Source organism: Xiphophorus hellerii, chromosome 22 (genome assembly GCF_003331165.1).
Source record: "Xiphophorus hellerii strain 12219 chromosome 22, Xiphophorus_hellerii-4.1, whole genome shotgun sequence".
NCBI lineage: Eukaryota > Metazoa > Chordata > Actinopteri > Cyprinodontiformes > Poeciliidae > Xiphophorus > Xiphophorus hellerii.
In genome coordinates, this window is record NC_045693.1 from 5,206,999 (window position 1) to 5,233,019 (window position 26,021).

Genomic DNA, 26,021 nt, shown 5'->3' on the forward strand with positions numbered 1-26,021 from the left:
ATATAGCAGCTTTAAAATTCTCCACATCTTTATAGCTGGTCTGAGGTGGACGTTAAAAAATTGCTGACTTAGCTAATGTAGGAGTACCAGAGTACAGAAAGCGAATATAAAAACAAGTTACATGTTTCCAACTTAGAATAATTATAAAATAAATAAAACCATGTATTGTATACTTTCACTCAACGATTGTTCACAAATGATGCAACATTTAGAGCAGGGGTCTCAAACTCCAGTCCTCGAGGGCCGCTGTCCTGCAACTTTTAGATGTGCCTCTGCTGCACCACACCTGAACAGAATAATTAGGTCATTAAGGCTCTGGAAAACTGATCTACACAAGGAGGAGGTCATTAAGTCATTTCATTCCAGTGTTTTGTACCTGTGGCACATCTAAAAACTGCAGGACTGCGGCCCTCGAGGCCTGGAGTTTGAGACCCCTGATTTAGAGAACTCGGAGCTCATCTTGTCTAAGTTGTGTTAGCCCTACACAGTTATAGAAAAGAAAGTCTTACCACATTTGAGCTGCTGTTCTCGCAGGCTGCGCAGCTCCAGGCCATGGAGGTGGGTTGGGAAAACACAGACCGTGTCATTACCAACCCTCACCGAGTTCTGCTGAGCCCAAACGAGCAACCACTTCAGCTGGCAGTCACAAAACAAGGTCTCGGTGCCAAAGTTCCTGGTGGCAATACCAGTATACAGTCAGGATTTAATTCAGTAGGGCTTGAATGTCAAGGACACACTTGCAACATGTAAAATGCCTGCAATCCAAACATAAACAAACTTTGTACAATGAACAAAAGTGACAATTAGTTTAGGAAGTAATTCTTCCATCCCATGCAAATAAGGAGAGTTAAATATTTGCATCAAAGTTGGAAATTGAGTTTAAGAGGTCTTTGGGGAAAATTATTATGTGGACAGGTCTTCTCTATTGCATCCTTTTATTGCATCATAGGTGATATTCCATTGATTTATTTTAAAGACAGACTACCACAAATTGACTGACAATTCATATTAAATCAGTGAGTCAAATTCTTCACCGACACTTCATGAGGTAGACCTTACCAGGTTTGACCGCAGTTTGACATCAGAACTACCTTAAATCTTCATGGCATAGTTTCAACACAGAATCTGAAATAAATATTTCAAATAAATTTGGTCCATATTGCTTGGACAAAATTCTGTAAAACTTTTTGCATACCTCTAAAGGGAGGCATGCAAGAGACATCATGATCAGATGGTGAAACTACCTCAACTGGTCTCTGCTGTTTCACTCTGAGCTGACCCTGGATGATAGAGCTCCTAACCCCATCTCTAAGGCTCAGTCTGCCTACTTTATGGAGCAAAATCATTTCAGCCACTTGAATCCAGGATCTCATTCTTTCAGTATTGATCATAGTGAGAGCTGGAACGTACACGGACTGATAAATCGAGGGCTTTGCTTACTGGCTTCACCTTTTCTTCTCTGCAACAGACCTGAGCAACATCCATGTGGGATGAGGCCCCAACTACTGTAGCCACTAAATCCTCCTCCCATCACTCCTGCCCAAGAAACCAAGGCATTTTAAGTCTTCCATTTGAAAAAATCCACACTGTTCCCATTAGGAACCATGATTTTATATGAAGAAGAGTGGGCCCTTTTTCTCCAGTAAGTGGTTATTTGAGTTACCGTTGCCTGTCATCTGGAAACAGTCAGCCCATTCTCCTCTCATCTCTGACATTAGCTGGTCAGTTTTAACCGTACAACTGCCGATATCTAGATATTTTCTCTTGTTTGCAAACCTGAGAAGTTGCCCATTAACAAGCAATTTCTGAAAACTCAGACCAGCCCACCTGGTACTAACAACGTCCAAGGTCACTTAAAAGGGCCATATTATGTTTTCTTGCCACATAGTATCATTATATAGCACAATCAAGTAACAATGTTACCTTGAGTTATTATAAAAAAAATGCTATGTATATCAAATATGACATGAAGAAAATATGACTTCATAATTTAAGGCTTATAGATTAACCTTCTGTCTCTTTAAGTTCTGCTCTTTCCAACACTTTGCTTTCAGGAAGTCACCACAACATTGCTCCTCTATTAGCCCTTTAACAACATTTTACCAATATTTTTACCAGCGTTGAACCGAGAAGTAGCTTCTATAATGAGCTTAGCAAATGTACAGTTCCGCCAGATTAAATGATTTCTCAAACATGTATGAATGAATCAAGGCAAAACTCCAGCACTGCAACCTGTTGTAAAGCTCAAAAAAGTCATTTTTACATAATACTACTCCTTTAAATTCTCTCCATTCTGCTGCTCTACACCAAACTGTCTTTACTGCATCCAAATTCCTAAATGCACTGAGTTGCTGCAATGTGATTGGCTATTTCACAAATGGTTTAACAAGCAATTGAACTAAATACTAAAGTGGCAGGTGAGTATATTTACCACACATTAAGTAAATGCATTGTTTGTTCATCTTACAGTACTCTTAGATCCAGGAGGTGTGTGAACAGTCCCGTCGGGAGTGTGGAGAAAATGTTTCCAGATAAATTTCTGTTGGTGGAAAACAGAAAACACACACGTCCAAAAACAGATAACACTATAAACTCTCACTCTCACTATTACTTATGCAAAACTACAGCTACTTGTAGGGCTTTAGCTGTTGCAGAAAGAATGGAAAATAAAACCTTTGAGAACACAGGTAGCTACTCACAATTTTAAGAGTCTGCCCAGATCAAGAAACATCTCAGGTGAGAGGCAGCCAATTCTGTTGTCGGACAGATCCCTGTAAGGACAAAAAGGCAAAGAAGAACTATGATTCACTTGACTTGGAGAATTTTCTTGACATTGTCGTCAGAATAAGTAGGAACAGAAATCAGAGATGTGTCTGTGCTAATATGTGCTTCGATGCACGCCTGCCTGCTCAGGGAGCTTAAGCAGCTGAAAACGCTGTTTTTTTCTCTGTCATCTATGCCACTTTGAGAAATCCGTCCTGACCTTTTGCAAAATTTCACATTTCACATAACTGCTGGCACACGCACACACACACATGCCAGCACACACATCCTTCTAAACACAAACAGATATGAACAGTTGGAGCAGGCGCCCATATGCGAGTGGCGGAGCACTGTTGTGTCCAAACCTCCACGCCCACACACACTGTAATTAAAGAGCTACTGGGCTGGAGCAGCTGTGGGAAAATAAGCAGAGCACTCGAATAATCACCAGTTGGGGAGCACTTAAATTAGCCCTCTGCTTCTCCCTAAGGCTGCATGCACACGCGCCCAGAATCAATATTGTTAACTCACTGTTTGCATCCCTGCCAGTCCAGATCCTACTGACTACCAGGTTGTAATCATGTCCCTCACTCCTTAACCTTTTATGTTGAGGCAATCACTGAAGATTGCAAAGGTAGAAAGAAACTAGGCCTGCTTAGAAATACAAATAAACTTTCGTTCTATTTTTAAACACTAAATCTTTTAAAAGCTTTGAATGAAAAAAAAAATACAAATAAAAATACCATTTATAAGCGGTAAAAGCCATTGTTATGGCTTATTGCTGGGTGTGAATGTCTACTTATTCTTTATGTTCTATTTTTGTGCTGCAGAATGCAGCTGAACAATAACTAGGACTTCTGACCCTGATGCTTCCAAAACAATAAACAGCTGCTCTTCCCCTGTTCAAGGGAAGCACTTCTCTCCTGCACATTCCTGTTTCCCATTTCCCCCTATTTGCATTCCACACATTATGGCTCACCCATCAAATATTTATGTTTTTTATATAGTGAGGTTGACAAAAATGCAGGTGAAACAAAACACTTTGTTATTTCTCTTTGGCTCAGATCAAGAACGGTATAAGAACTTCAGCTTTGACAATAAAGTCAAAGCTATCGTCAAAAAAAGGTAAGAAAAAAATCTTTCATTTGTAATTGTTGCCATTTTTATGATTATAAAATTGTTGCCATTTTTATGATTATAAAAACTCTCAGAAACGTTCTAAAACACATAATCCAAAAGGGAATAACTTTTTAGGGTAGATGGTAGGTTCATCTAAATTAATATTAGAGATTATTTGGAATATTTTGGACCAGTTAAGTCATTGATCGGACATATCAAAAATCTGCACTGTGCAAAGACTGCTAATAAAAAATTTATTTTGTTGTCTAATGTGTAACAATTGAGCCACGCATCGATACGCCATGACAAATTCAGAAGCAGCTAGGGAACATCGCACAGTGTTTTGCAAACTTATTCAAACCCCTTGAACTTTTCATCTTGTCACATTGCCACCACAAACTTTAATGCATTTTTATTCACTTCACTTGTGTTTTTCATTTTGTGAATTTTATTAAACCCAAAATAATTACACAAAGGTTAGACATAACAGTAATATATTTTTATTATTTTAGCAGCAATAGGAACAACTAATTTGTGTCTTAAATATGAGTTAACTTTATTTTTAACAATAGTGTGGTATTTTGTTCAAAGTTAAACTGCAGATTATAAAAAAATAATAACTACTTCTATTGTATTCTGCATGACTTAACTAAAGGATCCAGCAAATGCTGAAGATCTATGGGATCACTCTGGGATAAAACTAATTCCCAACACAGAAATAAAAACTAAACTTCACATCTATTCTTTTTTTTTTTTTCAGGATTCCTTGTATCAGGCTATTTCAGAGCTTAATCACACTTACAGTTTCCTCAAGGCCAAAAGACCACGGAAAGCCCCAGGCTCCACTGTACTTATCAGATTATTCTTCAGGTACCTGGAGGAGAGAGACACAAAGAGTCAGACATGACTATACTAAACATTTATCCATCCATTTGATCACAGGTGAGAAAAGAGCTGTCAGATGAAATCTAGTGACCTTCTGTTTGCAGACTATACAAACCCGGTCAAGCCCATTCAGTATGTTTAGCTATTACTTGGGAATAAAGGGAACTTTAAAACTTTCAAGAAGTCTAATTAAAGCAGAGAATTTTGCTATTTTAACAGACATAATTTGCATTTCTTTGTTGGAAATGCTGGTGTCATGCTTCAGTAAGTTAACTTGCACCTGTTAGCTAGACCACACAGACCATTTCCTGCTAGCTGGAGACCCAAACCACATCCAGCACAGAGGCAAAAACACACATGTGGCAGTTCCAGACCAGCACTCCTTGTCCACCCACCCCGCCTACCCCAGAGCTCTCACAATACTAAAAATGGATCTCAGAAAAATCTCCTCTCTGGTTTTTATTTGGAGGCCAAGGAAAACTTCCTGAAATTGTGTCCCTGGTTTCCTTTAACTTTGCCCTGTATACTCTGTGTGACGAGGAGCAGAAGACTGGTTGTGCTTTCAAAAACTGAGCAACAGTTCAGACTCTTCTTTTCTGGGTTACTTTTCCCAACAAACAAAGTAATACAGTAGATACTTAATGTGAAAATAAAAGTTATTGACTTGGTTGGATATTAACATCAACTAGTCATGTGCATTAATCTACTATTGACTTCTATCATAACTCTAGCTACCCTTTGCCAAAATTTGAAGAGTTAAATGAAATCAGTTTCTAAACTACACATTTGTACTACAGCTGAGATTAAAATTGTCCACATACTTCATGTTGGCCAGATTTAATGCATATTTAGAATCATGGTCATTGCAGCAGACAGAGTGCAGACGGAAAGAAATAAACCCCAGATCCAAAACTGATACCATCAAGCTTGACTGAATTTTTGTCAAACTGGTTTACCTTCTGAAGAAAACATAGTCAGACAAAACAGAAATGTAATAATTTGGACATAATGACAAAAAGTTTGTTTTTAGACAAGATTAGGGGTTCAAACTGAAGAATATTGCAGCATCAAAGCCTGTCAAAACAGGCTTTGGCTGTTTTCCAGTGATTAACTCTACAAAGTAGATAGAATGCTAAACTTTTTTTTTTTTTTTTAAATAATCAGATATATTGTTAAAACACACACACAGTCGGTTATTCCATCAGAACTCTGATATTGGTTTTGAACCTCAACTATAATAAGCTGTGGATTAAAAAATTGTCAAATATTTATTGGTAATTGTGTCAGAAACTTGTTTATGAATACAGAAAGCCTGTGGTCGAGACACAGCTTCCCAAAGGAAATTTAATTACGCACCCAACTCTTATTTTTAAATATCATTGCAGATGTGTAATACAAACTTCTGACTACAACTGAATGACTGAACTCTTCCTCTGATGCATGAGTCAACAAAAAACATTCTTGTCATATAAATATCAACAAGCAGTGACCAAGACATACATTGTTGAGCAATTAAGCATCTGTCGACTGCTAGCTGTAGTTCCTGGAAAGCTGTTACTTTCCAGAAAGTAATGTTAGTGTAGAAAATGTAAAGCATGTATATTAATAAAAATGAAAGGCCTCCTTTAGAAGTATAACATTTAACTTTATGGCTAATGATGTGTGATTTGTTGTCTACTCCAAGACAAAAGGTACTTTGGACTTGAAATGTCAGGACTCCCAAGTAACCATTCGGCTACTGCTTAATCTTGAGGGAAGACGAATGAATGACAAACACCTCATACATTTATTTTACAATTTTCAAAAGTTCTACATCTAAAAAAACTTCACTTATGGTTTGACCTTGAAGCTGTGAAGAGTAATTCTTTTTACTGATTGACTTTTTAGCAGAATCACTGAGGAATTTTAATAGGCATTCTCCTGGAGCTCCTATTCTAACTGCATACTTTGGAAAGGACAGGAAAGTTGTCCTCCTGAGAAACTGAGCACCAGGTCTGCTCAGGTCAGTCAGAGGCTATCTCCCACTTTGTTCGCACCTACCTCTCTCTTTGATCGTACATAATATGCTACAAAAAAAGCAAGTGGGCCAAGTGGTTAGGCCTGGAGCACCGTCTTTTATTCTGAACCATCATGCAGCTCAGCGCTCCGCCATCCCTGAATGTGCTGAATACTCAAAATTCTTGCCACTCATCGATTTATTGCCTTAACATGGGGCAGAGGTCACTGCTACAAAGACAATGCATGACTGTAGGAGCATTATTAAGAAAAGATGGATTCCTTATCATAAGAAAACAACTGTTTTAAATGTTTAGATAAGATTCTTACATATTCTCTTTTCTGACTTAGTTGTAGAACAAAAACATCTTTGCACTGAGGAACTGACACCATTTTTGTTTTGAAGATTTCATGAAACCACATAAAAAAACCCCACATAAAATAAACTTTGGCGCCGAGGGTAACACCATTAGCATCCGACTGATCTGTGCCAGCAAAGCTTTTCAAATAAATATGAACTATGATTGCATGTCATTACCTGGACCAGGACGGGTAGAGTTCACACTATAATACAACAGTATGGGTGCCAAAGCCTTGAACAATCAGAGGAAACTTTCTGAAAGTGGATTTTACATCCTTTTCCATGATTAATGATCAGAAATGATCCGTAACATCCTCTGTCAGTAAACTCCTTAGTGTTTGGTGCTGAATAAAGAAAAGTAATTGTTCTTTAGAAACTCCATCTGCAAAGAGATATCTCATGCAATAAATAGAATATATTACTAGAGACAGGATTAGATCATGTAAATATATGCATCAAACCCGATCCATTCTTGCATTAGATATCAGGCTGGTCCTCTGGTACAGTGTTAATAAAAGTCATGCTTTGGTTCTTAGCTGTTTTAGTGTTGAGAGAAAGAAAACAGAACACTTCTGCTTGTTTTGTGAAAGCCTTTGGAGTGGTGGAAGCTGTGTTGAATTGTTAGAGTAACAATAACTGAAGAGAAAAGTCTGTGGAGTCACAGTCCATGCTTTTCAAAGGTGCAACAAAGAGTTCCAGCATCTGGGAAAGTTTCCAGGTAACAGAAAGATGCTTTCTTTTGTCATTTTCTGGTGTACTTATTGTTTGGTGTTAAATTTCTCTCAATTGCTCAGGTACAAAAAGTAAAGTTGACTCAAATGGTTAATGGTCCTTATATTGTTCAAAATAGAAAATTGATTTGCGGCTCTTAAAAAGCACAAATAAAAAAAAACTGTCCACAAAACAGAACTGTGCAAGTTTGATCAGTCAGCATCAAAAAGGTGCTGCATATAAATAATTAATTCCTGTTTGTGACAGAAAGCCAGTGAACATTATTTGTTGAAGAAATATATCTAAGTAATGTCTAAAAGGTTCAATGTCTTCTAGATTAAAAAGGCAGGTTTATATAATAAAAGAAAACTCTTATACTGAAATGTTTCTCAACATTTCCCAGAAATCCAATATTCTACAAATCCAACTTAAACTCTGTTCGTCAGGTTCCTCGGAAGCATTGTGTCAGCAGTACGACTTCTCTCCCTTATGAAAGAAGCTCAAAAGTGGTACTGCTGCTTAAGAATGTTTATTTGTGGTCGAAAATTATAATTTATGCTGGACAACTGACATTTTACTTTTATCACAGCAAACAGTATTTCATCTCTGGAGAAATAAGGAAAACAGTGCACAGTCTGTGCAGCTCAAATGCCAAGATACACGTTAGATTAAATGTGTTGTTTCCGTCTGCCAGCTCAGTACCAATATGCAAATAATTCATAGTCATCACTGTTTTCTCAAGATTTAGCTCTCAAATGAAGAATTTTTTTTTCCTGTATATTGATTTTGTTACATCAATTTCACAACTGAAAAAAAAACATATTTTATTGTGGATCTTATAAGGCAGCCTACTTTTTTTTTCATTTCCTGGCATCTGGTGTTTTTGTATCATTTGCTACACTCACTTTTACACCAGGCAGTGTTTCATTATCTAAACCTAAACAAAATGTTTAGGTCTAAATCATGGCTGTGTATCTACATTGACTGATGTCTAACTTCAACACTGAAATTAAAGGCTTGTTAAATTACAATGTAACAAAGCAATTATGTTAAAGCACCATTTTTCAAATGTTTCAGAAAAAGCTACAGAGGAAACGGCAGGAGTGAGAAACTACTTTTGTATTTAGAAATGTTTTTAACCTTTAATAACTCCATTTCTCAGAGTCTGTGTCTTAGAATTAGCAGCACTGGAGCTGACAAGAATGCAAATAAAGAGAAAAATCAATAACTTGATGAAGGTTATGTAATTATCATATGTGCAAGAAAAGCAGGAATATAACTTACAGTTGCTATGAGTTCTTTATTTTACATCAGCTTATACAACACTGTGACCAAAAACAACACTTTGTTCAAGTTAAAGCATTTTGAATATGCTGAGATCAGATCCTATATTTAGCATAAAAACAGCATTAAAAAATGCCAATGAGAAAACCTTTGTATTCAAAGCTTTGGCATGAGTTGTACAACTTTTAAACAGAAACTGGAATGCTGGGACCTGTGGTGTGTGGTTTAGTACCCCTGAATTATGCTGTATATACCAAATATGCCAGCAAATGTGTGAGAATATATTTTGCCCAGAAACACATCAATATGTGGTGCTAGAGAAGTGGAATCAAACCCACAACTTCCTAATTGTAATTCATAGTGCAGGTAAGGGTAAGAACTAAAACTTTGTGCTTTCAACCCTATTTACTAACAACGGCTGAAGAGTTAACGTCTTGGTCCCTCGTTTCTATGGTAACAAACGTTTTGCCGGACAAAGACGCAAAGGTTTGACAAGGGGTTCCAAAATGCAATGTTTACTTTAAGTTAAAGTAAATAAAAAACATTAGGAACTGATGGCGTCACATAATCTTGCATTCGCACACGTGGGCCCAGTTTTCACCAACGCACAGCAACAATGTTTTTGTCTGTGCTGCTGCTCCACATCTTCTGATTATTAGTTGTGCTAAAGCAAAACCTGCCACACAGTCAACAAAGATGTGAAGATTACATGCACCAGATCATATGTTCATCTCTACAAGCAAAGGATTGTGAAAATGCCTCTGAATCATGTTAACAAAGCTTCACTGCCCCCTACCGGACTGGCATGCACACTACATCATTGGTGGTCTTTGCGATTTCATTTACACATGGTGACCTGAAGAGAAAAAAGTATTAGTAATAGCACAGGACTCTGGATAATCCAGGAGCACTGTGCAAAGAGGAGTAATCAAACTTCCCTTTCTCTGCATATTATGACTACAGCCTACTAAGACCTACTATCGTGCAATATGCAACAGGGAATGTTTTTGGTGAAAGTTCTGGTGATACATCTTGTGATAAAGAAATCTGATAGTAAGTTGTCTTTCCAGAGAAAAAAGTAAAAATCACTATTTCCATCTCAACATAATTTTTTATTCAAAAAGTTGCATGCACTGACATCAGCTTTTTTTTTTCTTTTTTTTTAGCAAGGAAATAAATTAGTTGCAGTTTAGTTAACTTTACCAGGACAACTTAAAGTCCTCCTAAAACATTTTTTTACCACCACATATTACAGGCAATTCCATGAAAGAGGTGTACGGAGCCTTGTGCCAGAAGCCCATTAAAATGCTGTCTACATCATTTTAAACTGTGTGATTGTGAGCGTGAGTGGGAATAAAAATAGCAACAGGTATTTTGTTCCATATAACACAGTAGGAGTGCAACAGGTAAACCTTTTATGGATGCAAACTCGACTAAAAACCCACCTGTTTAGGATTGTATTTGAAACGTAATCAATTACAAATTTATTGATGGAACTTGACTTAACGTCGTGTTTTGATTGATTCTATGTTGCATTGTGTTTCTGTGTTTGATATGATGTAAAGCACTTTGAAATGCCTTGCTGCTGAAATGTGCTATACAAATAAAATTTGATTGATTTGATTGATAGGAAGATTAAATGCAAGGTGCCAACATAGATGATAATTGCATTTCAAGCACTTCTTAGTGAAACATACATTTACTTTACATACCGTAAGAGTGTGAAAACAAGGAATTTGCAATATATTTTGCAGCTCTAATTCCAACCTTGTGAAATGTTTCAGGAGAAGTGATGACCTAACGGCAGAAGAGGGTTGTACAAAGCGCCAACTTCAGTAAGATCAGAAACATTGCTTCTGATAATTAACTGATGGGAGTTTTTTCCCCCACTAAATAAATATCATATTAAAAGGTTTAATTTTTTCCTAATTTTTAAAAGGTAAGAGGATGATACTGCAATAATAATGAGTTTTCGACTGTAAGTGGATCCATCTGCTAGAAACACGTCCATGATGCAATCCCAGCGGAGCAAAGTATCCATCTCTAAGGTCTAACCCAGCAGGCAGAAAACTAATTAACATCAACACACAAAACAGAGAACAGCTGTTAGCAGGATGGCACAAAAGCAAATGATGACACATTAAGCAGATGCACTCAAAAGCACAAACTCTGACATTAAGTTCAGCAATTAAACCAAAGCTAAAACGAATAATTCTCAATTTTGCAGCAAAGAAAAATGTTAGTAGAGAAAGTTTATATTATAAAAATGAAAAAACGTTTACTATTCTGCACCAGCTGACAACAGCAGGATTAAATCTTTCAAAGATGCAACTAAGGAAACGTATTATAAAACACTATTTTTCTTTTTAAGCTGAAGTAAACAAAAATGTGGTGAGTATTTGAGTATTTATAACACTCCTTCACACATATAAACAGAATATAACCACAGCGTGGAGGCCAGACCTTCATATCTGTGGAAACAGCTGGAGTCGCTCAAATGAGATGAATGTTTAAACAATGACCATTTTCGACTCCCATGCGGCGCTTGTTTGAGGAGCGGTAGCGGCTCACTGTATAAACTGCACAATTTGTACTTAATGTTTAAAAAGCTACTGAAGTGCTTCCCAGTTCTGTTCAACTGCACCGTATATCTAAGCCTGCACAAAGTTTTCTGAGCAAAGCGACCCTGAGGACAGCAGCATATTCATTATCTGTCACTGAAAGGGCAAAATTTAGATCTGAGGTTTGCAGTTTTATCTAAAGGCTGGTACGGAAATATTACACTAGTTATAAAAATAATTCATGCTTGGAGAGCTTAGGTATATTTAATATGTTATGGTTGAACTGTTTTAACAATATTAGAGGCTTATATGTGGTTTATATGTCTTTATCCCATGTTTTTGAGGTTTTATTTTAATTTTTTTCTCCTTTTCTCTTCTAACTTCTTTTCCCCTTTTCTCCCTTTGGGGTGTATCTGAACTCTTTCACTTATATCTGCCCACTTGTGACTCATCACCAGTGCATCTGAGAAGACAAGCATGATTCTCCTTCTCTGATTGTTTGACAATGAATGTAAGAATAAAGCCAAAGATTTTAGCAAGTGCTCTGTTTGTTTATACTTCGTAATACCACTGTCAGACTGTTGTGCATTTGCCTTCTGCCTCAGAGATGAACGATAAAGATACATGAGTTACATGAGCAGAACTGAATAAAAATCCAGCATCTAAAAATATTTTATCATTAGTTGCATATGCATCATTGCTATGGAAATTAAATGTCACTCAAGGGTCAGAGCAATGACTCAATAGTAACGTTACTTAACCTCATCTAGATGCTCTATCTGCACTGATGAAGAATTCCTCTCTGCCCATTGCTGCCATTGCCAAATGCTTAAAGTGGATCCGATTACAGTGGACCCCCGACTATTTGCAGGGACAAAAATCATTGCCATAACAACCGACTTCCTGGATGTCTATGGGTACGGTGAGCCACATCACAATCACAGTGTATGCCGTGTAGCTGGAAACTGGAAAATGTTGCACTGTAGCTCAGAAAGCCTGGTAAATGTTGGTTTTTCTGCCAAAAGAAAAACATCGGTGTGTTGATTTACTTGTAAAAATCTTTAAAAATGCAAAAATAAAGACCATTTAGGAGCATAAATGTGATCTTTGACATTTTCTTGAAATAAAATCTTGTCCTACCTCGTTCTTGTGAACTCTATTTCCTGTCTCATCTTATGAGTTTTAGGTATTGTTACATCCCTAGTTTTCTCGGATTCACCTGTCCGGAAATATTTCTGTGGAACGTAACTGAGCTGAAATAAGCTGAAATACCTAACTGCAGCACTTTGACATGCCTCTGACTACTATTTGTAAAGCAGCCAATCCAGGAGTACCATTGCTTTACCTTGGTGCTGATTGGCTGTACCCACCAAGAGTGGAGAAAAAAAAAGACGTTAGATGTTAGCTTCTGTGGAAAAGCTAAGACGATTACCACTGCAGCACGTACATAGGCTTGATTGACAGTGCTACAAACTTCCTGCTGGCTCTCTTTGGTGTTTTTGACTGGGATCTGTGTGTTTCTGCAGATATGAAGCTAAATTTATTTTTATCATCTCATGTTATACTGCCAGGACATAGTGACAGTTTTAACAAATACACAAAAAACATTCTTATTTAAGTTATCTACCGCTTTAAGGCAGATAAATTATAGTTTGAAGTGAATGCCCAAATAAATAAAAGGGTTAGAGCCATTTATTCCAAATAATTAGAACAGCACACAGGCTCACTTAAAGCAAACAGACTCATTCACAAGACTCACACGAAAACCAGCAGGATGTGCTTAGTAAACTTTCTTTTCAATATTAGCAATTAATTCTCAACACTGATATAATTTTTTAAATACCATCAGATGCACTTGGGGTCAGTGTGAAACACATGCATAAATAAAAGAGCAGCTTGGTGCTCTTACTTGGGCACTAGTCCAAATGTAAAGTGATGCTGCGTTATGTATTAAATTTATATGTCCACTCAGCGAAATGAGACAACAACATACTGTATATCCACTAATGTGTCTTATGTCAAACTTCCCACTGGTACATTGGTGTAAAGCAGCAAAATTAAAAGTTAAGTCTTAGAAGATAAAGGATACAACTCCAATCAAAATGTTAGTGATAAATTATTATTTAGCTAGAATATCAAACAAGGGATCATTGCAAGATGTAGATGTTTTTCATTTAAAATGAACAAAACTTTTTTTGCACAAAGTAATTTAGTTGAAGTGTAATTTCTTTACTTTGTACAACATAGCAGTAAAAATATTTGCAAACCTTGAGGCAGGAAAATGTTAAATAATCAGACTTAAACTATGGTTTTAAACTTACCTCTTGGAAACTCTTAAACATATTAGGTTTGCAAAAGTGACAAAAACCTTTTCATGTAATCAAAGGACAACACATCTGTTTTTCACAAGTAAAGTACAACTTTCACAAATCAAAAACTGTATTTTAGAAAATCTGCAGTTCAGGTAGAATAAGTCGGTCCCAGTTGTCCTCTCTGTTTTAATGTTTAGCTCAGGTTTGACCTGTCTAAATATTTTAAAGTTTTAACCAGAGAAGATTCAACATAATGTCCAGAGTCCTTACAAATCTGTGAAATAGATCTTAAAGTTTAAATAAGAATGTTTGAATGAAATATTAGCTTGAGCACCAGCAGACAGATACAGCATATAGCCATATTACCGTTTTTACTGTGCAAAACAAGAGGAAAAACACTTTCCTCTTTTTGCAAAAAAGTCAGTCTAATCATTTTTATCATGCTGCCCCATTGTTGGGACACCACTCTGGGCAGTAAGCAATATAAAATATTAATAACAACCAGTGGGACATTTAGATATGTTTTAAATAATTTATAAAACTTTCTTTTCCTTTAATTAATGTGAAAAAAACATCTACCAATGAGGTTTATGTTTCACTTAGAGGCATGTGTTTTGCTAATTGAAAAGATTTTAATGATATGACCAATGTCCTAATGATTATGATATATATAAAATAACTGCGGAGCTTTGGCAGGCAAAAAAAGACGTCAAACACACTGAAGGCAAAGGTGAACCCACACAATATAAGTTAATCTAAATCCATGAAATAATGTTGGACATTCATGGGTCAATTTGCAGATGAAGGCCTATCCCTTATTTCCATCCACCTAAACCCTAACAGAGATGGATAACTATATAATGAATGGTAAATATGTGCTAAAAGCTAACCGAGAAGAGAAGGAAGGCAAACAGCCAGACAGGTCAGTCCAATTAAAGTGAGTGAATGTGTGTGCACTGACAGCTTTGTAACTACCACTGCCAGACCATCAAATGGCAATGGAGTCTCCCATGTTTGTTTTCCTATTATACACATTACATAAAGAAAGACTACATGACTCCAGTGCTAATTATTTTTTTAACCTACACGGCAAGAGACAAAGCACAAAGTGATTCGACACTTTAAGTTATGCATACTAATCAAAATAAATCTTCTGTAATATAAGAGTGGATTTCTGGAGTTTACCCAGGCTGTTTGTGAAAGAAATGATCTCAAAGACATTTTTGTTGTTAAAGATCTCTGCAGTCTGAATCCATTTCTCAGCAATGAGTAAACACTTTTCAAACACTGCCGGAGAGCAGCTTATTCCTCCTCGCCCAATAAAATATTTGCTCTGATTTTCTTCATTTCAATTGCTCCAAAAATAGTAGGAAAAATAAGCAGTCACTCTCATTTAAGCGTACTGTCAAAACATTTAAAAACAGTCACATGAAACCGTCTGAGTCCATTTTAGAGGATGTGGTGAAAAGAAAAGAAAAACAGCTCAGTAAATGTCTGAAATCATCAGGAAGATTTCTTTGTAGCAGCAGTTTCACTGTCCTATTTATGAGATATTGTACCAAAACTAACCAAAATGTCAAGGAGAATGAAAACAATTATTTGACTTTGATTAAATCCATCCTGCTTTTTTTTGCTTTTTTGTTTGAACAGAAAAAAAAGAAGCAAAGGACAAGATGGGAAGAAATTATGACTGAGGTTTACCGGCTTCATCTGCTACTGTTTTAAATAGCAGCCAAAAATCTGTGATCAACGACATCCAGCAGAAGGAGAGAAGAGAGAAACAAGAAATGCCTGAATGTTTCTCCAAACTTGGTCAGAGATTTAGATAGGAAAATAAAATGATTTATACTTCTAAACAGAACTTTGGTTTATGTAAGGCTTTATCATATTTGTCTTTTGTTAAACAAAGGGGGAAAGAAACATTCCATCAATAGAGAAAAAATAAAAAAATTTGTACTGTATGCAAATCTAACTTTAAGTAGCAAAGAATGTACCTTATGTTAAGGGTTAGGGTTATCAAAGACTTCCTAAATAATTTTTTTTCAAGGAAAATGTCCAACTTCATGATTTAACCAATTCAATTTGTCACTAATTGCCACTTTGTAGCCATGGATATACCATAAATACTCATTTACTTAACCAGCATAATACATTGGTAATTTTACATTTTTATCATATTGATTATCATATTGTGCTAATCTGAAACCAGCTCGCTTTTTGTCAAAAATATTGGATTTTCTTTCCATTTCTACTTTCTACAATTCTTATTGATAGTAAATTACTACACAAAGGCAAATTAGATATGATTGACTAAACAAACAAAAACATCCATTAATCTCTGACCTGTCACTTTCTAAGAAACATTCACTTTGGCTTATAGTTGCCAAATTAATAATTACTTTCCCAAATATTCAACATATAGTCTTGCATTTGTACATACATTTTTCTGCAACACCATTGGAAGGATACATCCTTCAGTGATGTACCACTCCTCCATCAATCACCGCCCAGGCACTCATTCATGAGGAAGACTGAGTAAACGTCACTTTCTTTGTAAAAATGAGAGTTGCAAAACTTTGGAAAGATGCCTCCTTGCACATCTGATATCCACTTCTCCGAATGAGATATTGCAGATGCCACCTAGAATTCTGATATTGTTTTTGCCCTGAGTTGAAGCAACTTCTGTCCATCCAGCTGGACTTCAAATACCTCTGGCTAGATAAATAATGTTTGGTCAGGCAGACAGGGGAAAAAACGGCATTTCCTTTCAGTTAAGGATGAATTAATGTCATGTGAAACAATGAATCTGTACAAGTTTTGCTAAGGTTCAGGGCCAATGGAAAAATAAACATCTTGTTTTCTGCTAATGGGATATTTGACATTGTTTCAACAATCTGACCTTCTGATTAAGTCATTTATTTTTAAAATTGTGTTTTCAGTCCAAATTTGCTATTTAAAAAAATATTGTCTTTTAGAAGCTTCAAAATGTGACAGAATTAGCATGAGAACTGAAAACTATGCCAGTCTCATCGATGCCACACAGGCCCTTAACAGTGAGGCCTTCTGCGGTGGGAACCTTTGATAAAGCGAGACTCTGTGTACTGAACAGAGAACAGTGATGAGCTTTGTTTTTGCTTTACCCCTGTGGGACTCATTTTGGCTGACAGTAATGGGCCGGTGTCCATATGGGGGGATACAGGCCATCATCCAACAGACAGGGGCCCTGCATTTAAGAAGACACTATCTGCTGTACCCAGATAAATCTCTTTGGAAGCCGTTTTCCTCAGAGAACTCAAATTTTATGGTGACCTCAGATGGTGATGAGGAAAATTATGATGAGAATAATAAAACATTATCATAAGAACCTATGACATTTGTTCTCGGAAAGCTGAAAGGCAAAAAGAAATCCAGCAACCAACATAAAGGGAAGGGAGAGTACTGATTATTTTTTAAATATGGTCCCAATAAAAAAAAATTATAAAAATGGTGAACATATAAGATTAGCTAATGCTTGTACCATTGTGTGATGCTTTCTATGTTTTTAAGGTTGTGGATTAAACATCTAGAACTTAAATTTTTCCAAATTTTGGGTGTCTAGCATGTTGAGTAGCTAATGTCAACCTGACAGCTAAATGTTACTATTAAACTTGATGTTATCAACACTAATGTACAAACGTGATTTGCTTTATTTGTGATTTAAGTTGTCAGACTAGTGTTAAAGTGGTCCTGATCAGTAAATATGCAGAAAGTCTTTCTGAGTTTTCATTGGACATAAAACTTTTCTTTATTTTCATTGGCTTTGAAAATTGTTCAGACCCCTGTTAAAATGAAATTCTTCATCATGAGCACCTGCTAATGCTATAAAATGGACAAGCAAATAAAAAAAGACCACAGAAATAAGAATATTAAAAATAAAATAAAAAATTATAAGGTGTTTTATTTAATGTGTGTGCTCAGACTGGGACAGATGGACAGATCGATAAGAAGTCCATTTCCAGTTTCCAGATGAGAAAACTTTCAGAATCTGCTTTAAATGAGTTTTCCACGTTTGACAAAATAAATCTCACTTACTGGACACAAACTATTCATTTGAATAATAATGACCTAAGACATTTGCTCAGCACTGTATATTACCATATGCTACATGCTCACTCACCAATTGCAGTTTTGACTGGCACAACCCCATAAAAAGCAAACAAGGGCTGTAACAGTTGGTTAAAAGTCTATGTTGACTGATCTGCACAGTTAAATTTCTTTTACATCTATCAGGTTTGGATAGGAAAATAATTCCTCACAATGAAGGACTTATGAAAAAATAAATAAATGAGAAAACGGTCTGACTAATGCAAGTGGTAAATACAAAAGATGTTGTAGAAAAGCTAAATTTCCACTGCTGCTTTAAAAGGTGTGTTTGTTTAGCTGTACTGGGGCTAGCTGCTACAGTGCTGGTGCAAACACATGCCCTATTAGACTTGTCAATCAGCTGCCAATTCAGCTCAACCATCCTGTCCAGTCATCTAGCCAACCGTCCAAGCAGAAAGTTGGTCAGCTGGGGCAGACGAAGGAACATCTGGCTGCCACTTTCAACTCACTGTGGCTACCTGGCTTTGCATCGGCTGCTGGCGACAAACACCTTACTGCCAAAGGCTGCCTGAGGGAAAGGTGGACGAACAGAACACGTCCATCGAGCGGGCCAAAGGGAGTCTTAGGCCACACAAAGCGCTGCTCTGAAAGGGCGGCCACAGCAAACATTTGGCCGAGCGCCTTTAAAATCCAGCCATTCATTACTGCAGTGGAGCCGGAGGGATGAAAGTAGATATTTTCAATGCGACTAATAAGACCCAGAGAGACGGGTGACATCATGTGATAGGTCCACCAACGTCACAAAGAGGAGAAGAAAGTGGACACAATCATTCCACTGACAATATTCCAGTGTGGATTGAGCTGTCAACTAGTCAGGGAGACAGGGACCAAACTGACTATCATAATTTTCACACCAGTCACCGTTGCAGCCTGTGTGTATGTGGGGGTGTGCAGGCGTGTGCTTCCATGTGGATGACTGACTGAAGGAGAGTGGGGTATCAAGCTGTCTGCTCTGTGTGGTGTTGGCCTCTCTTCTGATTTCCTAATCAGTAGCCAATGTCAGTGTCACCATCAGGTGGAAAATCAGCGATCACTGCGCTGGACGGAGGTGAGAGCAATCAATAGATGACTTCAGGGGGCAAAGCTGGGGCAGCCGACACAGAGCTTATAATCAGGCTTCATGAATGCAACCCTCTGGGACTCTGCATGCGGTACAAGACTCATCGACATGGACATGGCTCGTCAGTCGCGCAGTCAAACCTCACTGATCTTGCATCGCATTAGTCTTTCATATAATGTGCCATTTTATCCCCTTTTAAGACTTTTTACTGCTGCAGTGCAAGTCAAGCACAAGAGGAAGGAGTTTAAAAAACACTGGAGAGTCTCCTGCAGGGTAGAAACTGACAAAGATCTCCTAATTCCCACCATGTTCCCTGTTTGCCTTTTTACCGCTTAAAAGCACAATACTGCTGTCGTGATGACAGCTACTAGGACTCTGGGGAGGACAAAGCAGTTAAGAGTGCTTGATTTAAGTACTTACAGCTTTTCCAGGGCGGCCAAGCCATAGAAGGAGCCGTTTCTCAGCAGCGAGATCTTGTTGTTACTCAGGTTTCTGTTTAAAGTGGAGAGAAAAAGAAGAAGTCAAGGTGAGCTGACAGACCGAGAAAGCTGAGGTACATTTATAATAGGGATGTAACAAGATTTCACAGCAAGATATCCCGTAATACTAAAACACCACTATTTTTTTTTTCCTAAAGTGAAAAATAACTTGTGAAGAACAGCCAGTTGCTTTCAGAATGTCTTCATCTGGTGAATTAGGTGGAAGTTATTTTCACGAGCATGAGTCAATTTTTGGGACTTTTAAGATTTGTTGATACTATTTAATGGTATCAAAAATGGTTTAATTATTCAGGCACCATTTGGGGTGAAAAAAGAAAACAACAAATACCCATGATTTGCACCAACAGAATACTGCAACAGGCTAACTTTGTATCTGTGTCACAGCCTCCTATTGGTGTGAAGTTAAAGAACTTTTTAATGAGTCTGCATATGACCAAAACACTTCAATAAAGATTTCTCATTGAGTTTGGAGCAACTCTACTCCATATATCATTCAGCTTAAGAGCCCTCCAGCCTCTCTGGCATTTTCTTTGGTATTTCATTGAAAGAACCTTAAACCATCAGAATGGTATGATAGAAATCTTTAAGATCAGAATCAGAATAGCTTTACCTGCCAAGATTGTGTGCAAAATTGGCCACATTTTGCACACATTTGGGAATTTTGCAATATTTGTAATTTTGTATAATGGTAAATGTGATGGTTATGTCCACAATGTGTGGGGTCTGCATTGATGTTAGCAGAAGCGGAGGGGAGGTCATCTGGGTCGCATTCCCCGGGTGTTTCTGATCACACCAGTGGATCAGTGAATCCACCTCCTGACTGAACACAGACTCATCAGACTCATCACTGTTCTGGATCAGACCAAGGTCAGCAAACTTCAGGAGTTTTGCAGACATGTCAGCTGAGGTGTAGTCATTTTTGCACAAAGAAAAGAGGAGTATGGTGTCAAAGTATTAAAACTGCAAAGTTTTACATCCTTAGTATACCTTGATGTCAGTAATCAACTCATGCCATTTTTAACTATGACAAAAATAGAGTTGTTGAAAATTGCCTAGTCAAATGGCTGATGAATTGTTTATCTTATTTGGATATGCTGGTGAGTGATAAGGATTTTAGTCTGATGAGGCTGCAGATGTAAATTACTCATCCAAGCCACGTTCAAGACTTGTTTATTGCCGTTTCTGTTTAAGACGGGTAATGATCCAAGATCCTCTGCTTCTCCATGTCAAAATATCAGTGTAATGGCAGTTCTCCCAGAAACGCCATTTCAGCACAATTCAGTCATCCATTGGACAGCGTCACTACACTGAACAAATCAATGAAAGACAACAGGAATATTTGGGTGGTGAATTCATATTCAGGAGAGTCTGTGCTTTCATTTTGATTATTTCAGTGGCAGCTGTCTCTGCATTTCCTTTTTTTCTTTTGTTTTGAATGAATTATGGCTGTGTTGAATGCAAAATGATAAACTGTATGTTTCTCTGAGTAATGCATTAGTCTGACAAAAATAGAAAAATAGTCCTCACTGACAGCCAAAAACACCCCAACACACACGCACACCCACCCACCCCATCTTGTCTTATTATTCAGCCCACTGGGTCTTGCAGCTCAATTTTTTTTCTCAAACCTGAACACAACAGAGCAAAAAACCAGGCAGGAAAACAAACACATACTCAGAACATACAATGCCTTCCCTTCTGGTACCTCAACAATGCTCAGCTAAATTTCCCAAGTATATCACACCTTCAAAATACAACTGAGCTGACACACCAAATCCAAACCAAAATCTCATACATCTAAAGAATCAGGATAGCAAATTTTGCCATCGAAGGAAATAAACTCTCAGTGGATATAATCAGGTGTTTTGTTACTATTTGCAACCTGCAGCTCAGGCAAGACATTTCACAAACAAAAGTCCAATTCTCCTTTGAGATATCACCAGGAGAGCCTATAGCTCTCAGTCTGTCAATGTTGAACTGAGTAACTCATGGGGCCTTTAGAGGTAGACAGGCAGAAACAACAAAGGAATGCAACAACTGAAAGACTTCAAATTGAAAATAAAGAAAGCCCCTGCTTTAAAATGACAATACACAAAACAGGAAGTTTTTGTTTCCTATGATAACACAGTCAATAGCTTACTGATTATTCCTTAATATAAGGTTTAGGAACAATAGCCTTAATAAGGAGCTTTAGATGGGGAACTGGACGTAACGTGACACCATCTGTAGCACCGTTGCCTTGCAAGAAGAAGGTCCCAGGTTTAAATCAGACCGTGCTAAGCCCTCACATGTTCAATATGATTTCTAATATTGAACTCTTATCCCTTAAAGCTACAGTATGTAACTTTTACAAAAGAAAAGCTGTTTTTTTACATATTTGCATAAACCTGTCAATCAAGCTTGTGTACTCGCTGCTCAATGTGCTAATGGCAAAGAAACAAGTTATTGTCATAGGAAAACTATTTATCTGAAGTCAACAGTGGCCTTTCTAACTAACCTGAGCATTCCTGGCAGGCTCTGCTATTGAGAAGGTGCTGTAGGATAGCAGAGAACAAGCATGACTGAGAGCGTTAAGACTCTCCTCCTAACTCTGATTGGGTGTTTCTGACCAAGTTGTGTATTTCTGTAATTAGTACTGGGAACAGTTAAATGTACTGGAAGCTCTAATCTGTCTTATATAATGCTGTCACAACAGAGTGACTGTCTTTTCTTTTTACTAAAGCTACATACTCTAGATATAAATCCAATAAAGATGCCCTTGTTGGTTTTAATTTTTTTCAATTTAAACATAAAAACATTCCAAATTCAGAAAATTAATATTGAGAAAAACAAAGTGTGGCTAAGAGCAATAAATAAGTGTCTCATGTAAGCAATATGTGCCACAACTTCTAAGATTCTTTCAAAGCTGGATCTAAAGCCAAAGTCTTTGTGTCTACTGAAATAATTTCAACACCATTCATGAAGAACTTTCAACAGATTCATTACTTTGACTTTCATTTTGGTATTAGTACCAGAAAGTTGCGATGGTATTGACAGCTCTAGAATAAGCTCCTCTAGGGCCAGTAGGGGAGAAAGTAATGATAAATATAGCGCTCATTCTGCACCCAAGTTTCAAATCATTTTAAATGCACACAGGATGATGATTCCGGTTTTTATATCTGCTGAAATATTGATTGTTGCAGCCAGCTCTTGAATCATCCACTGCAGGCCCGTTTCCTCGCTCTCTCTCTTTCTCTCTCTGGCGCTGTGGATAGCAGCCTGCCCCATGTGATCAGCTTGCCTTGAGCGCCCCTCTGCATGTGTGATGTCGTGCATCTCCTGTCAACAAACGACCACCCCCACTCACAGATTCTCACAAGGTCAGATTCTGCCATCACCCTCCTGCACCGTCCTCCTTTAACAAGCCTGGCTCTGGGAATAATTGGCCAGGTTTAGCAAGAGGGGGGTAATTGGGACGTGTCGCTAGCCTCCACTGTGACGACAGAGCACTCGTTAGAGCTGCAAGGAAACGTATACTCAATTTTAACTCTAGGATTAAGCAGAGAGGTCCCACAATGAGTTGTGCTGAGTGGGCAAACTGCTGGCCAAACTGCCAGGGGGGCGGAGTGGAAGTGTGTCCACTGAAAATGTTGAGGTGAAGATTCTCAATGCAGCAAAATCAGCCGGCTAAATGTTTGTCAGTGCGGTCACACAGATGGAAGAAACTGCGTGTGTGAGCATCTTTTTCCTAATTTAACCAGACAATCAAATGTGTATGTGAAATGACTGTGCACTGTATTTAAGGATCTTCAATGACTATTGCTAGTTGTCATAACAATAAGTTATGTCTTGAAATCAGGATGGACACAAAGTTGAATCTGAAATTTGGATACAAGCTTCCAAGAACATCTTAACACATTTTAAGATGCACCTTCATTGTAAGATTAATCAAAAAGCCAGATAAATTTAGCAGTCAGACAGACATAACACATTAGAAATATGGTTAATCTTTCAACTCCATATCACCACTATATGCAGTGTATAGACATCTGATAAGAGCCATTTATCATCAAGGTTTCAGAATAGATCGCCTGTAAAAGCACAAACCATCTACTTATTATTTCCCAGCCAATATCCCAGAAAATTCAAGCTGATTTGCAAAATATTACAGTAATAGTCTTGTTGTTTAGGTTGAGAGATTATTTTTTATACCCCCAATGCTCCTCTCTAGTGCTCTCTCTGACTTGGTCTCAGTTCAAGGATGGCAGTAGTTTATGTTTGCAGTGGCCTCTGTTGGTCCAGTGGGGGTGGACAGTTGACCTGCCTTCACCGGGTTCGCATGGAGTTTAATGCCTTAGTAGTCAATATATCCTTCTGCATCCTTCTGCCAAAAGTCAAAGCAGTGGATCTGCTGCAAGAAGAGTTCTAAACTTAAATTGAACAAAAGTTTGGAGGAAACATTGCTGACCAAAGAGTTGCATTGCTTTCTTTTGGCAAGTTCTCCTACTGCAGGATGGCAAGATATGCTTTCCTTTCCAAGTGCTAAATGTCAGCGAAACAAGGACTTTGTGAATATCCTCCAGACAAGAGAAACAATTAGAATTTTGAGTTTTCATTATCTATAAGAAGAGGTAGGTAAAAACAATCAGCATTCTTGAGTAACTTTATATAAATGAACTTCTATGAATAAGTTTTACTCCTATTAGTACTTGAGTACAATCTCTGGCTACTTAACTCACCTCAAGTTACTTCACTTTAACAAGAGTGTTTTAACTAAAATTGCCCTCGTCAACTTCTGGTGGTTCATTAAATGTTCATCTACTGAACAAACAGTAAATAAATAGATATGGTCACTGGAAGTACTGTTCTAACATGAACATTATTTACTGGAAATATTGGTTTAAATATTTCATCTTGTGGAAAACAGATTTGAAAGTATGCATTTCTTCTGCCTGAAATTGTTAAGTTGTAATGATGTGGTATTTACTCATAATTTTATATTTTGTCCATATAATTACATCATTTTCACTAATTCAATCAGATTAAACTGTACTGCTAGTACTCAGTACCTAAGTAGCCTTTTTACGAATTAAGTAATTTTTCGCCTATGTTTTACTTCTACTCTTGAATATACTAAAGTAAAAAGAAAAGTGTTTTAATTTTTCCAGTTCATCACAGCAGCAAGTATATTACTGTTTGCACTAAATCTAAAACAAACTACACTTGTTGCATTGAATTTCGGAAATCAAAAATTATTTAATAATATTGCAATTCATTCAGATGCACCTGTATGTGTCATCTTATAATCTAAAGACATCACTAGCAATGAATGCAGTGTATAGACATTCAACTAGTTTTGTGATTTTAAAAAATGCATTAAATTATGGTTTATTCTTGATCATTTTAAGTGACCAAGCACATACCTAAAGCAGGAAAGTGAGATTTGACAAAGAAAGACCCCTAACACATACTTGAGGTCCCTTGCATTAATTACTCTGTTGAAATTGCTCGCCAGTATTGTGCACTAATGCATCGGACTGCAGGATAATTGCAGCAGATCCCTTAAATCCTGTAAAGTCGGCCTCTTTGCATTTGAATATTTCCAGCTCATCACAGCAGCAAGTGATTGTTTTTCAAATCTGGGGATCATGTTTCTTGAAATTTCAGATAACTTGATTTTTCTTTTTGTGTTGAGTTCATGTGTTTCACCAAGATCATGAGAAAAAAAAGTTTAAATAATCACAGCTGTATTTTGAATGTAATATTAGACCAATGTAACCAAAAGTTTAAATTCTCGGCTCCTAATCTGTATTCAAAATGTAAACAGACACAGTCATATTCATGGTGTCATACTTTTGGGTCAGGCGCAAAATTATTCATACCTGTGTCAGATTATTTTAATTTCGCAAAGATGTTTCTTCTGACTATAAGAGCAAACAATTATGATAATGGCAACAAGGCATTCCAACCTCAACAACTTGAAAATCATCACTAAAATAATTATCAAAATACTAGTGGAAAGGTTAGCTATAAGCTTTATTCTTAGCTAACAGTACTTAAGGCACTGTAAGTCAAGTTTCTCCCAGGATACCACACAAATTAGTCTCTTGTAGCTTATATAACTGCATTTCTCTGAGTTTGTACTGAAACAAAAGAAAACTGCAGCAGCAGTCCTCAACATGCATGAAGTCGGCCGAATGGGGTGAGAAAATGTTTGAACAGGTAATTTTCAGTGAAAGAAATACTTTGACACCAAAATCTATCGAAATAACACAGCTTGTTTTAGCTCTGTTTGAAAATATTCAATCTTAACCGTTTTACGTTTTGTAATGCTGCAGCGTTTCATGT

General features: G+C 37.2%; 1 protein-coding gene across 1 annotated transcript in view; it reads right to left on the reverse strand.

Moving 5' to 3' along the window:
* The window catches only part of adgra1b (adhesion G protein-coupled receptor A1b), a 190,735-nt gene that overhangs the window by 147,205 nt on the left and 17,509 nt on the right, over positions 1-26,021 (reverse strand). Inside the window, exons 2-6 of the mRNA XM_032553794.1 lie at positions 19,615-19,686; positions 4,685-4,756; positions 2,700-2,771; positions 2,468-2,539; positions 510-673 (exon numbers count right to left, since the gene is read on the reverse strand). Coding sequence (XP_032409685.1) covers positions 510-673; positions 2,468-2,539; positions 2,700-2,771; positions 4,685-4,756; positions 19,615-19,686 — 452 coding nt within the window. The remainder of the gene's footprint in view (positions 1-509; positions 674-2,467; positions 2,540-2,699; positions 2,772-4,684; positions 4,757-19,614; positions 19,687-26,021) is intronic.